Here is a 14,422-nt window from a genome sequence, read left to right as displayed (position 1 = left end):
AATGATATTATCCTATTTCACAACTGCACCATGCTGTTGGCCCATATTCAAATTGTGATCCATTAAACCTCCAGATCCTTTTCAGCAATACTACTGCCTAGTCAGTTATTACGCATTTTGTAGGTGTGCATTTGATTTTTCCTTCTTAAGTGAAGTATTTTGCACTTGCCTTTATGGATATCATCTTGTTGATTTCAGAACAACTCTCTTATTTATTAAGATAGTTTTAAATTCTAATCCTGTCCTCAAAAGTGTGTGCAACCACTCCTGGTTTAGCATCATTTGCAAGTTTTGTAAGAATAATCTATTCCATTATCCAAGTCGCTAATGAAAATGTTGAATTAATACCAGACACAGGATTGACCAATCAGACCCCACTAAATTTGCCCTCCCAGTTTGACAGCAAATTGTTAATAACTACTCTTTGTGTATGGTCTTTCAACCTTTTGGCACCACCCTATCATAATTTCATCTGGACTATATTTTCCCTAGTTTGTTTATGAGAATGTCATCTGGAACTGTGCCAAAAGCCTTATTAAAATCAAGATATAGCATATCTACAGCTTCCCCCTTATCCACTAGACCAGTAACCTTGTCAAAGAATGAAATGAGGTTGGTTTAGCATGATTTGTTCTTGACAAATTCACAATGACTGTTTGTTATAATCCTATTATCCTCCCTAGCTGCATAAATATTGATAATTAAATAATTTGTTCCAGTATTTTTCCAGGTATCAACATTAGGCAGACTGGTGTATAACTCCCTGGGTCCTCTTTGTTCCGCTTTTAAAGATAGATACTATCTTTGCCCTTCTTCAGACCGCTGGAATCTTACACGTTCTCCATGAGTTCTCAAAGATAATTGCTAACAGTTGAAAGATTGCTTCAGATTGTTCCTTAAGTACCAGGATGAATTTCATCAGGCCCTACTGACTTGAATACATTAAAACTTATCTAAATATTCTTTAACTCAGACTCAGAAAGAAGGATACAGAACAGCTATTCATGCAGGAAACTTAAAACGCTGCTAAATATGCACTCATGCTGTATAAATATCAGTTCAGCAATTCTGCATTTCTAGTGTAAATCATTTTCTGAGATAACAGAGAATGCCAAATCTGTGTGGAACTTAGATAAACTTTAGGACTAAAATGAGAGATGCTCCTTGTAATAGGATACATTGAGAAGTGTGCTTAGAAACAGCAAATGCAGGTCTCCATGCTGCAAAGAGAACTGTGCAGACAAATGCCTGTGCCTGCCTGGAATCCCACTGAAATCAAGGGAGGTGCCATTCATTTTTCATTCCACAGTTACCTATATTATGGAAGTCGATGGGGCTCTGTGTAAGAGCAAGCGTCCGTCCACACAGTTCTCTTTGCTGGATGGGAGGGCCCACAGCAAAAAAATCAGTCTCCCTCTCCCAGCCACTGAGTGTTTTCCCAGACCAGCTGATAAATTATGTCCACTGACAGTAGACAGAGCAGCATTTTACCATCAATTCTGCCTTGCAGAGACATCACAAATCATGAAATAGTGATGAAAATAATGAAATGTCACCAGCCCAGTGCTAAAGATTAAATTATTAAGAAACTGCTATTTAAATGCTTTTTAGGGAGCACCTTGAGCTTTTCAGGGTGCTCACTATCATTCATTTTTCCTGATCTGTGGCTCTCCCTTGCCCTGACATGGTGGCATAATGGAGACTGCCTATAAAACATTAAGCCCTGCCAGCGGAGTCCATCATATTGTTATTATTTATTGTTATGTTTATTCATCATCTACAGAGAGCACCAACTGGATCCTGATTAGAAAACTCCACCATTTAAGGTGTGCAAACTTGCTCCCCTGGGACAAGGCGAGGTTTGCAAACCAGAGCATTTGAGGACACTCCAGAAGTCTGAGGATCAGTGGAGACCCATCTAGGACTACATTCAGCAGATAAGAAAAAGCAAAAGGAACATGAAGGCTAGGCAGGATAGTGATCAGATCATGAGCTGCAGCTTTCTGAGCTGGGTACCTAATGCAGAACTGGTGACACTTTGCATTGTTTGTATTACATACAGGTCCACTGTTGGCATGCCCCAATGCCTGGAGATCAGGTGGATGATGTCCTCCTTCAAGGACCATTCTCCAGGGAACATCTTGGATCTACTACACCAGCCAGCTTGAAAGTTTGGGGCTCAAACTGAGAGGAAGGCCTACTCTGCCTGTCCAAACTTGATAACTTCAGAAGCTAACAGCACCTTTGCACTGTGGTATTCAATTTTATCAGGACGTTTTTCATCTTTGCTTACGTTACAGAAGGCCAGAAGAGCCAGCTGACTACTTATTGTGTGTGTGTTATATATTTCACAAACACACAATAGACAGCACCCTGTCATAAATTGTTAATGCCTCTCACTGACTCCAATGTTGTTGAATACAGGTTAACAAAAATAAAAAACTTGACCTAAAAGTTACTTCAGGTATTTATACTTGCCTGGGATTCCATTGCTAATTTTTGAGGTTTTACCATTACTTTAAAAAAAAAATGTATTACTTCCTTTAAAAAAAATAAATAAATAAGGAGACGTGAACGTCCTTCACAACCAACAATGGAAACTGATTTAGGGCCCAATTCTGCAAATGCTTATGGAGTATAAGTAGCCAATGGAGTCCTAACTATACAGGGGAAACTGACAACACAAGAGTCAAACACATACTGCAGATATGCTAAAAACAACAATTGAGAAATGTAGCATTATTTTCTCTGGCCTCTTTCAGCTATAGTCACTCAGTGTTACATGTAACAGTAGGTAAATATTTTCAGAGACACACGTGGGATTTTGAAGTCAAAGAGGTCCTTTTTAAGGAAAAAATCAAACCAAACTATCGTCTTAAATGCATCATGATTCATCACGTGAAATTACCTCATTTAAAAGATATGAACAAAACACTATTGCAAAATGAAAGTTAATTTTGTAAATGAGATTAATGTATTAAAAAAAAGCCTTTTACAAACCTAAATCCAGTTTGCTTTTTGCTACTGACTCGGTCATTTCAATATCATCAACTATGCCTGATTGGCAGTGGTTCTCCACTGTGGCTTCATACTTCATTGCAGAAGAAAAGAGAAGTTAAAAATTAGACAGCATTGGCATAGCCACATAGAGCAGCATTTGACATAATCATTGATTTTATAGGAAACATTCTCATTTTCCTAACTGCTTTAATTTTTTTTGGAGAATTATTAAATGAATTGTTCATTTAGGCAACATCAATGAGGAGTGTGAACAACGCCATGTGCGATTAAAATATAAAATGAACTTCATACGATCTACCTGTTTTGCAACCCACAGAGGAAGGAAGCGTTGTTTCACATGACACTTATGTGGAGTGACGACAGCTTTAGATCAATATTATATTCACCAGAAGCTGCATTTTGGCATCTTTATATAGAGAGTGCACAGGACAACAAGAGATGAAATACCTGATGTTCTATTCCCCTCTTTAATCTCTGTGGCTCTAAGAAAGTCACAACCTTTCTGCCTCAGTTTCTTCATCTGGAAACTGGAGGATAAAACAGACTTGCACTGGGAAACTAGGTGCCCAGAAAACCAATTTCATCACTTTTTTTTCTGGGGGATGCAGGAAGAGAAAGCAAACAAGAGGGGAAAAGAAAATCTCAGAGAATTAGAGGATTTTCATTCACACATTGTGCTGTGTGTGTCGCTCTCCCTCCCCTACCCACTATTGTTTATCTGTCACTATCCCTTTCTCCTCATCATTTCCTGTTGCACTGCTCCACTCCATGTCCTACAGACCAGCTGCCCACAGTGGGACCGACTAACATCCAGATCTCTAAGGTTCTTCACTGCCGCATCAGCTCAAATTAGCTACACACTGTTATCTCCTCTCAAGCTAGAGTAGTCTAAGTAAGAGCAGTCACACTGCAAAATAACTGAGCTGTACAAAGGGATTGGATTAGCAGCACAGAGAAGTTGAATCCCCATTGTACTACTAGCTCCAGCATCAGCAGCACTCCAACTTCAGCCCAGGCCCCCCAACAGGCTGGTTGGCTTGAATTTAAACCACCACTGAACTTGAGCTAGAGATTTGTGTGTGCATGAACCGGAGCTAGGTTAGAGACAACCCTGGAGTTATAGCTTGAGCTAGGAATGCAGTGCAGACAGCCCTCAAGACATTCTGTACTGGTGATTTAGAGATCAGGAAGATAGTCAGTTTCACTGATGTGCTGCAGCAGAGCAGAGAAACGAGAGACAGAAATCAGAAGATGGTAAGGAGAGCTTTGAATCTCCTGTGCTCAAATAAGAGATGATGGCAGACTCACCTGCCAGATTATATCAAAAATGCAGATAGAAAGGTCACACAAGGGAGCCATCACTAGTCCTGCAACATTAATTACCTAGCCAATTATTTGCCAAATGGTGATCAAAATTCAGCAAGGAAATGAATTTTAGTTTTGAGATTTTAAGAATGTGTTATGTGCAAGAGAGTAAGGTCCACTAGTATCTATTTGATCTACTGAGAGATCTTTGTCCAGATTAATTATGTCAAAATCCACTTAATCGTAAAGAACAAGAGTAAAAAGTCATTATAAAAAATAGATCCAAATCCTGCATCAGTTTCTGCTAGTTGGTCTCCTACCAACTTCACTGGGACTCTGTACAGTTACAAGGGAGCCATACTAGCTGATCCTGATGCAGGATCGAAACCCAAGGTAACATTTCTTACCATTTGTTCATCATACAGGTAATGTGGGGACTGCTTAGCATTTTTGCTGATTAGGGATCTTAAATCTGGAGTCTTTGTTGGCTCAAGTTGCTTTGCCCATTCTCCTATAGAATCAAGGTTTTTCCCTGCAGGTGGAGTTGTGTCTTTTACATGTGATGAGGCGTATGTAAAATAATCTGGGTCCACATCATACTCTTCATCCACTAACATTTCCCGCTCTTCACTCATTTCCTCTATTCTAGACTTAAGGAATTCATGCATTTCCCAGGACTCTTTATTGTCCGTTTCATTCTGAGGCAGCTGAAATGGCCTCCCCAAATCCAGAAGTGGTTCATCGACAAGTTCTTCTTCAAAGAGCGTTTCATCTCTAAAACCCTGCATAAAACATTACAGATTACATTATAGATTTTACATCGTGCTTCCTGCTAGCTCTCTTACAGTTATGTTTTACATTAGGCACATTTTAAAATTACAACTACTGTTCTGGTTTTTCAAGGAGTATGAGTTAGCGTTTGCATTTCAGTAGAAGCAGCTAAACCGAAGCTTTGAAACTCACCCTGATTTACCATTTTTATGAAGACAGACATTACTTTTTTTAAAAAAATAAAGAAATGAAAGCTAGGAGCAGCTCAGTTATTCCTGGAGCCATACGAAAAGCAAGTATGGGTGGAAGCTGGGGAATGGGAATTGTTAGATAATATTTTTTAAGAGCTGCAGGAAAAAAGCCTAAATAAATCTAACAAAAGATTCTGAGGATTTATGTGCAATCCTGTTATACAAACATGTACATTTTGCACATTATCATCAGTTTAAACAAGATGGCATCCCTTGCTTATTCCACACAATCCTTTAATTAAAAAGGTCAACATACCAACCTCCAGAGTCAGATCAATCCACTCATCTCACAACTGAAAGACTAATCCAAGAAAGGGAGCCTTTTTAGAGCTGCTTCTTTGAACTGTGCCAATTTGACACAACAGCAATTAGGCAAATTGGTGGGTTGAGGCAGTAACTAACACTGGTGAGTGACAGACCAGTTACGGGGTTTGTTTTTTTAAAAAACTATTACACACACCACGTTCATTATAACCAGTGACAGCTACAAAAGTGTTGCAGGAGCATTTGCTACTCTAGGGCCAGATTCCACTACCCTGCTGTTAAGTAGTATGTTACTCCATGAGAAGCCGACTGAAGTCAAAATACTAAGTAAGGCACTACTGTATCAAAGTGGAGGTATCAAACTCCAGCCCCTCATGACTACATGTCCCTGAATGACATGGGTCATTCTTGTCCTGGTGTGTCTAGTTTTCCAGTAAACTTTTGCGCCATTTCCCCCCCTAATTTCCATACAGAGCCATTGGCCAGGAGAGATGGTGAAATTGACAACTGGCTGGCTTAGTGAAGGTGTGCTTGAAAGCCATGACTGCCTCACCCCACACCAGCATGCTGGCCACCCACTGAGATCCTATCCTTCCCTCTCATCCCTTTGATGTCACCAGAATGTCCCCCACTCCTGTCCTAAAGCCAACCTTCCCATAAACACTGAGCCAAATCCACAGGCCCAAAGGAAATGAAGGGGCTTTGTCTGAATGAGACAAAATGGGTACCCTGTTTTTCCTCTTTTTATTCTCCCAGTCCAATTTTATACCCTCCCAGCTAAAGCTCCCAAGCCCTCTATTGAACCTGTCCCTTCTCTCTGACAGGTGTCTCAGTTTTTCACTTTGAAAATCTGTTTCTTAGGCACTGCCTTGCTCCATCTGACTTTGCTGATGTCACTGTCACATGAAATACATCAGCTTTATTGTTTATAAAATATTGGTCATACCTCAGTAAACAGATAGCAATTCATATCACCATCACCATCCCTTCTCCTGATACAGAATTATATTTTATATATCAATCAGAATATCCTGCACTGCAGTAACTGACTTTACCAAGCAGATAGGAAACACCTCAATCACCACAGTAAAGTCTGCTACCATCATGTACAAAATGAAGATTTTTTAAAGCTAATAATTGTCTGTTATCACTGTACATTTTACTCCAGAATGTAACATGGAAAGGGATTATTAAAAATGTGGAATTTTTACACTGAAACTCTGAACGATCATTAAATACATCTTAAAAATATAGTGAGTACATTTATCTGCTTTTTAAACAACCTGGCCACTCGAGTTTTCTCACCCATCAACAGTTTAAGTTCAAAGATTTTTGTTTAGGGGCGTTGAACCACTCATATTATTTTAACTGACTTGAAAAAGTAGAGAAACAGTTTGGGCCAACAGAACGCTAAATGACCATTGACAACTGCTCCTATACCCCTCAGTAAATATCAGTTAGTATCAATCTCACCATTGTATTGTGTCACAATGGTGACTGGTGATGATGCCTACCTAATTAGTTTACACAGTATGTCTAACTGTCTCTCATGAACACTCACACTTTATATTGCTTAATTTGGTGGTTCTACTGCATGTTCTACAATGATCGCCCTGTGTTTAAAATGGAACGAGGAATCAGGAAATCTGAGATTTATTTCTGCCTCTGTGCAGAGTTCCATTGTGTCTTTGTGCTTACCCTCGGTTTCCCCATCTTTTAAGTAGCTATAACACCATCTCTCTTACAATGATGCAGTGAGGGTTAATCATTCGGTTAATCATTCATGTCTGAGGTCTTCAGGTGGAAGTATTATAATCTCTTTCCCTCAGGTACGTAATGGTCCCCATTACCATTGGGCCTGAGTGCTTCACAATCTTTAATGACTTATCCTTCCAACGCCCCTGAGAGAAAGAGAAACACTATTCTCCCCATTTTATAGATTGGGAACTGAGAGACTAAGGGACTTGCCCAAGGCAGAGTCATAACTAGCATTTTAGTGCCTAGGGTGAGCAAGCATACTTGGGTCCCTACTGTTTTTTCATCATTTTTCCACCCCATTTTTCCACCGCTGCAATTTTGCACCCGGGGTGGCTGCCCCACCCACCTCACCCTTGTTACGGCCCTGGCCCAAGGCCACAAAGGAAGTCTGTGGCAGAGCTGGGATTCCACGAGCCTAGGCTAGACCCCAACCATGGGACCATCCTTGATTCTAACAACAAATAGCCTTTTCCTAAAGAAATCCTGCTTATTATATACCATTCTTTTTTGTTGAAGTTGAATTAACAAGTGATTGTAATTAGTAGATATAATATTCTTACTTAATATCCCCTTTCATATTCAAGGTGAGACAATGCACCTTAACACAATGGGTTAGGTAATAAGATAGCTCGTTATCTCTGTAGGCAAGGTGACACATACACATTCAGCATTAGCGCACAGAAAGGCTTGGATCTTAGAGTTTGTTTTAGAAAGGGATTGTTAGCCAGAATACATAGAATCACAGAAATGTAGGACTGGAAGGGACCTCGATAGGTCATCTGGTCCAGTCCTCTGCACCGAGGCAGGACTAAGTATATCTAGACCATCCCTGACAGGTGTTTGTCTGTCTAACTTGTTCTTAAAAATGTCCAATGATGGAGATTCAACAGCCTCCCTAGGTAATATGTTCCAGTGCTTAATTACCCTTACAGTTAGGAAGATTTTCATAATGTCCAACATAAATCTCCCTTGCTGCAATTTAAGCCCATTACTTCTTGGCCAGGTCTACACAAACAACACTATAGCAGCACAACTATACTGATACAACTGCGCCACTGCAGCACGTCTGGTGACGCTGTATGCCGATGGGAGAGAGCTCTCCCATCAGCATAAAAATGCTGAGCAGCATAAGCTCCCATCGACATAGCACTGTGCACATGAGCGCTTATGTCAGTGTAACTTATGTCACTCAGGGGGGTGGAATATTCACACCCCCAAGTGACATAAATTTTGCTGACACAGGCAGTAGTGTAGGCATAACCCTTATCCTGTCCTCAGTGGCTAAGGAGAACAATTTATCACCCTCCTCATTATAACAACCTTTTATGTACCAGAAGATGTATGTCCCCCAGCAAATCTTCTGATCTCCAGACTAAACAAACCCAATTTTTTTCCAATCTTTCTTTGTAGGTCATGGTTTCTAGAACTTTGATCATTTTTGTTGCTCTCACTTGGACTTCCAGTTTGTCCACATAGCTCATCCCAGACTCATGTTTTACCACAAGACAGAATGAACCTTGGATTGACATCCGTTCTGAAGGGCACTTTTTTGGGGTGGAGAGGAGAGGGGCGGACTTTTAGAACCTCATTTCCTGCTTATCTAAGTTAAGGAGAATGAAACAGAATAGCCAAAATACCTGTGGTGCCTCAAGTATGATTGATGAATGTGTATTATTTATTGGTGCTGGAGATCCAGAGTTGTCTTTAATGGTATTGGGATCCACAATGCAAAAGTTCTCCTCTTCTTTGCTTTCTCCCTACAAAGGCAGTTGAAACATACATCAGCATTAAAACACTGTCAGGAAAGCAAAAAAAACCTAAATTTTTAAAATAAATAAAAAGAAGGGGCTGTTGAGAAGAGAGAGACAATGAGGAAGGGGAAAAGAAGACAAATTGTTTTACTAGACATTGAAAGGATTAAAAAAAAGATGGGTTTACATAAAAATAAAATAAAAAGAGGCAGAAGGGGAAAAAGCTCTATAAGGATATGGGAAAGGTTATTCTTTCCTTTTTTAAAAAAAAAAGTATCTAAAAACCTTGTTACATTCCTCTTTCAGTGCTCCTCTGTCTGTTTAGACTGCAAGCACTTCATGGCCTCAACCCTATTATATGGCACTACACAAATAAAGTTAATTAATGAACAATAAAGCAGTGTTCTCAAGTAAGCTACGTCTGCTAAATGGACTTGAATCCAGAAAGGATCCCTATTCAGGACGCTGCTTATGTTCTTAAGCACACACTTAAGTCCTACTGATGTGATTGGGACTTGAGCACATATTTCAAGTTAATCGTTTGCTTCGGTGATGTCCTGAATGGGGACGGACTTCAACAAATGCTTTGTTGAATTGGGGTCTGTATACATGTCACATCTGTACGCATCACTGTTGTGACTACAGAGAATAAATTACAAATCAGTTCTTACCATCAAAGGCTTGCAGATGCCAAGGCGAATAGTACCTGGGGGCACCGATTTCAACACTTCCACTGCCTCTGCTAGAGTGGCATTGTCCAAATCTCTCTCATTCACAAAAACCAGGCGGTCGCCTGGTAACAGTTCACCCCCACGTTCGGCTACTCCACCCGCTACCAGGGAGCTGATCACAATGGCTGTTCTTGCTGGATCTAGAGGATCCTGAAAAAGCAGCCCCAACAAAATCCAATCAATGTGTTGTGTAATTTATTGTGAATGTACAAAAGAGTAACTAATCTTATGCTTGGTGGCTATCCCATATGCTACAAACACACACAAAAAAGGACCGTCCATGAATATAATCACCCTAAGAGCCTGAAAGACAGAGAGAGGAAAAATGGGCACTATTGCATGCCCAGAAGATTAACACATCCAGACGCTGGAGCAGGCTGATTTATGCCTTCCTAAGGCAGCTTCCATCATGAGGAGGAGGAGACAGGCCAAACTGCAGATGGAAAAGCAGTGCTGGCTCCTTCACAGCCACTACAACCCACCCTCTGACAACCAAAAGCCAGACAGACAATCTCCCCTTATGTGATGTTCAAAGCTTCATGTCAACAAAAGTTGCATTGAAAAAAATCCTTACAATTTACAGAAGTGTTCAGGAGTTGGCAGTTACATTTGCTCAGATTATTGTAACACAGGGCACTATACATTTACAAGGACACAGAAAGACACATTCCTGCTTATAGTGTTTAAAAAAACCAAGACATAGGACTGTTTCAGGAAAGGATTATTAATGAAGATAATCAACTGCCTGAAAAGATGGGAAAGTTTGAAATAGGAAAGATCACGTGCTTGACAGATGGACGGATTTTTTGTGATAATTGATTCATAAGCTGGTTTGAAAAATACTAATTCCTTTTAGGAATATGTTTCAAGTGTTTTTCTTCTGATTTATGTATAATGTACCACTTTCTTCATATATCTGCCCATTTGAAAATCCATCTGCAGTCCAATGAGATAAAATGACCAAAGATTTTACTTATATAGTAGCAGAAAATATACACCTTTCATAACTGTTAATCCAGGCATAATTTATTTTAAGATTGTGTCACACATTCATTCTCTCTCTAGTGCCTGTGATGTTCTGCAATACCCCTTATGTGTAACACTGTGTCTATAATACATGTGTGATTGTTTGAAAAGTGTGAATTGGGAGTGCTTTGTTCCAGGTGGGCCTTGAGTGGTTGATTGGAGAGGGAGGCACTGAGCCGGGGCAACTGTTTAGAGTCAGCAGCCTTATAAGAAGCAGCCAGTTGCCAACCAAGGAGAGGCAAACAGAGAAGAGGCAAACAGAAGGAGTTTGCCTGGGAGTTCATCTTGGGGAAGAGTCCATAGTGGGTTTTTGCCTTTCAGACTTAGCTGAGCAATAAATACAGCATCTGAAGAGGCTCTCAGAGGAAAGATATGGAAAGTGAGCGATCTGCTGTTGTCACCTGCACTGGATGTGCTATGTTTGTCTTTCTCCCATAGGATAGAGCAGACTTAGAAGCATAGAATATTAGAATTGGAAGGGACCTCAGGAGGTCATCTAGTCCAACCCCCTGCTCAAAGCAGGACTAACCTCAGCTATATCATACCAACCAGGGCTTTGTCAAGCCGCAGCTTAAAAACCTCTAAGGATGGAGATTCCACCACCTCCCTAGGTAACCCATTCCAGTGCTTCACCACCCTCCTAGTAAAAAACTTTTTCCTAATGTCCAACCTAGACCTCCCCCATTGCAACTTGAGACCGTTGCTCCTTGTTCTGTCATCTGCCACCACCGAGAACAGCCTAGCCCCATCCTCCCTGGAACCCCCTTTCAGGTAGTTAAAGGCCGCTATCAAATCCCCCCTCACTCTTCTCTTTTGCAGACTAAACAAGCCCAGTTCCCTCAGCCTCTCCTCATAAGTCCTGTGCTTCAGCCCCCTAATCATTTTTGTTGCCCTCCGCTGGACTCTCTCCAACTTCTCTCCAACTTCATCTGTACAAAGTGCAGGCTGGTTTCCATATTGGAAGAGAAGGTTAAAGGACTAGAGACCCAAGTATCAACCCTGCGTTGCATTAAAGAAAATGAAGTCTTTCTCAATCAAAGACATGATTTCTTACTGTGGGCACAGCATGAGGAAGAATCAGAGAAGACAGTGCACAGGAGACTAAAGAATGGGGAGGAAAATTGGCAGCATGTGACCTCCCGAAGAGAACCTACATGCCCACCATGCTAATAGAGGTAAGAAATCGTTTTCAGGCTCTCTGCACAGGTACTACAGCGGAGAACAATTTGGAAGACTCATCGGAGGGAATGGATCAGAAGGAGACCCTGTTGATCAGAAGGCATGGGATGCATTGTCCATGGGCTCCACGACCACCACTCCCAAGAGGAAGAGAAGGGTGGTGGTGGTCAGGGACTCCCTCCTAAGGGGGACAGAGTCATCCATCTGCCATCCGGACCAGGAAACTAGAAAAGTGTGCTGCTTGCCTGGAGCTAGGATTCAGGATGTGACGGAGAGACTGCCAAGACTCATGAAGCCCTCAGACTGCTACCCCTTCCTACTTCTCCACGTGGGCACCAATGACACTGCCAAGAATGACCTTGAGCAGATCACTGCGGACTATGTGGCTCTGGGAAGAAGAATAAAGGAGTTTGAGCCACAAATGGTGTTCTCGTCCATCCTCCCTGTTGAAGGAAAAGGCCGAGGTAGGGACCGTCACATTGTGGAAGTAAATGCATGGTTACGCAGATGGTGTTGAAGAGAGGGCTTTGGATTCTTCGATCATGGGATGTTGTTCCAGGAAGAAGGATTACTAGGAAGAGGCAGGATTCAGGTAACGAAGAGAGGGAAGAGTATCTTCGCAGACAAGCTGGCTAACCTAGTGAGGAGGGCTTTAAACTAGGTTTGATGGGGGACAGGGACCTAAGCCCGAAGGTAAGCGGGGAAGTGGGACACCAAGAGGAAGCAGAAGGAGAAGGGTGCAACAGGGGAGGCCTCCTGAATTGCACTGAGAAAGTCGGGCAATTGGCCAGTTATCTCAAGTGCCTACACACAAACGCAAGAAGCCTGGGAAACAAGCAGGAGGAATTGGAAGTCCTGGCACAGTCAAAAAAAACTATGATATGATTGGAATAACCGAGACTGGGTGGGGTAACTCACATGACTGGAGCACTGTCATGGATGGGTATAAACTGTTCAGGAAGGACAGGCAGGAGTGAAAGGGTGGAGGACTTGCACTGTATGTAAGAGATCACTATGAGCTCCAATATGAAACTGGAGATAAGCCAGTTGAGAGTCTCTGGGTTAAGCTTAGAAGCAAGAACAATAAGGGTGATGTCCTGGTGGGTGTCTGTTATAGACCACCAGACCAGCAGGACGAGGTAGATGAGGCTTTCTTCAGTCAACTAGGGAAAGTTTCCAATTCACAGGACCTGGTTTTCATGCGGGACTTCAATCACCCTGATATCTGCTGGAAGAGCAATACAGCAGAGCAAAAACAATCCAGGAAGTTTTTGGAGAATGTTGTGGACAACTTCCTGGTGCAAGTGCTGGAGCAACCAACTAGGGGCCGTGCTCCTCTTGACCTGCTGCTCACAAACAGGGAAGATTTGGTAGGGGAAGTAGAAGTGGGTGGCAACCTAGGCAGCAGTGACCATGAGATGGTCGAGTTCAGGATCCTGACAAAAGGAAGAAAGGAGAGCAGCAGGATACAGACCATGGACTTCAGAAAAGCAGACTTTGACTCTCTCAGGGAGATGATGGTCAGGATCCCCTGGGAGACTAATATGAGGGGGAAAAGGAATCCAAGAGAGCTGGCTGTATTTTAAAGAAACCTTATTGAGGGTACAGGAACAAACCAGCCCAATGTGCAGAAAGAATAGCAAATATGGTAGGCGCCCAGTTTGGCTTAACAAAGAAGTCTTTGGTGATCTTAAACACAAAAAAGAAGCTCACAAGAAGTGGAAGCTTGATCAGATGACTAGGAGGATTATAAAAATACAGCTCAAACATGCAGGAATGAAATCAGGAAGGCCAAAGCACAATTGGAATTGCAGCTATCAAGGGAAGTGAAAGGGAACAAGAAGAGTTTCTACAGGTATGTTACCAACAAGAGGAAGATTGGAGAAAGTGTGGGCCCCTTACAGAATGGGGGAGGCAACCTAGTGACAGAGGATGTGGAGAAAGCTGAGGTACTCAATGCCTTTTTTGCCTCTGTCTTCACAGACAAGGTCAGTTCCCAGACTACTGCACTGGGCGGCAAAGAATGGGGAGGAGGTGAACATCCCTCAGTGCTGAAGGAACAGGTCCAGGACTGTTTAGAAAGATTGGACATACACAAGTCCATGGGGCCAGATGCAATGCATCCGAGGGTGCTGAGGGAGTTAGCTGATGTGATTTCAGAGTCATTGGCTATTATCTTTGAAAGCTCGTGGCAACTGGGGGTGATCCCTGATGATTGGAAAAAGGCAAATATAGTGCCCATCTTCAAGAAAGGGAAGAAAGAGGTTCCAGGGAACTATAGACTGGTCAGCCTCACCTCAAACCCTGGAAAAATCATGGTGCATGTCCTCAAGGAAACCACTTTAAGGCACTTGGAAGAGAGGAA

The 14,422-nt window shown here is 41.9% G+C and overlaps 1 protein-coding gene across 1 annotated transcript in view; it reads right to left on the bottom strand.

Moving 5' to 3' along the window:
• Nucleotides 1–14,422, bottom strand: part of PATJ (PATJ crumbs cell polarity complex component) — a 204,809-nt gene that overhangs the window by 129,197 nt on the left and 61,190 nt on the right. The window contains exons 18-21 of the mRNA XM_067535623.1: nucleotides 9,793–10,002; nucleotides 9,008–9,127; nucleotides 4,734–5,108; nucleotides 3,001–3,091 (exon numbers count right to left, since the gene is read on the bottom strand). Coding sequence (XP_067391724.1) covers nucleotides 3,001–3,091; nucleotides 4,734–5,108; nucleotides 9,008–9,127; nucleotides 9,793–10,002 — 796 coding nt within the window. The remainder of the gene's footprint in view (nucleotides 1–3,000; nucleotides 3,092–4,733; nucleotides 5,109–9,007; nucleotides 9,128–9,792; nucleotides 10,003–14,422) is intronic.

Source organism: Emydura macquarii, unplaced genomic scaffold (genome assembly GCF_026122565.2).
Source record: "Emydura macquarii macquarii isolate MOO-44397 ecotype Brisbane River unplaced genomic scaffold, CSIRO-AGI_Emac_v2 contig_3506, whole genome shotgun sequence".
NCBI classification, from domain to species: domain Eukaryota; kingdom Metazoa; phylum Chordata; order Testudines; family Chelidae; genus Emydura; species Emydura macquarii.
This window is presented reverse-complemented; position numbering and strand designations above follow the sequence as displayed.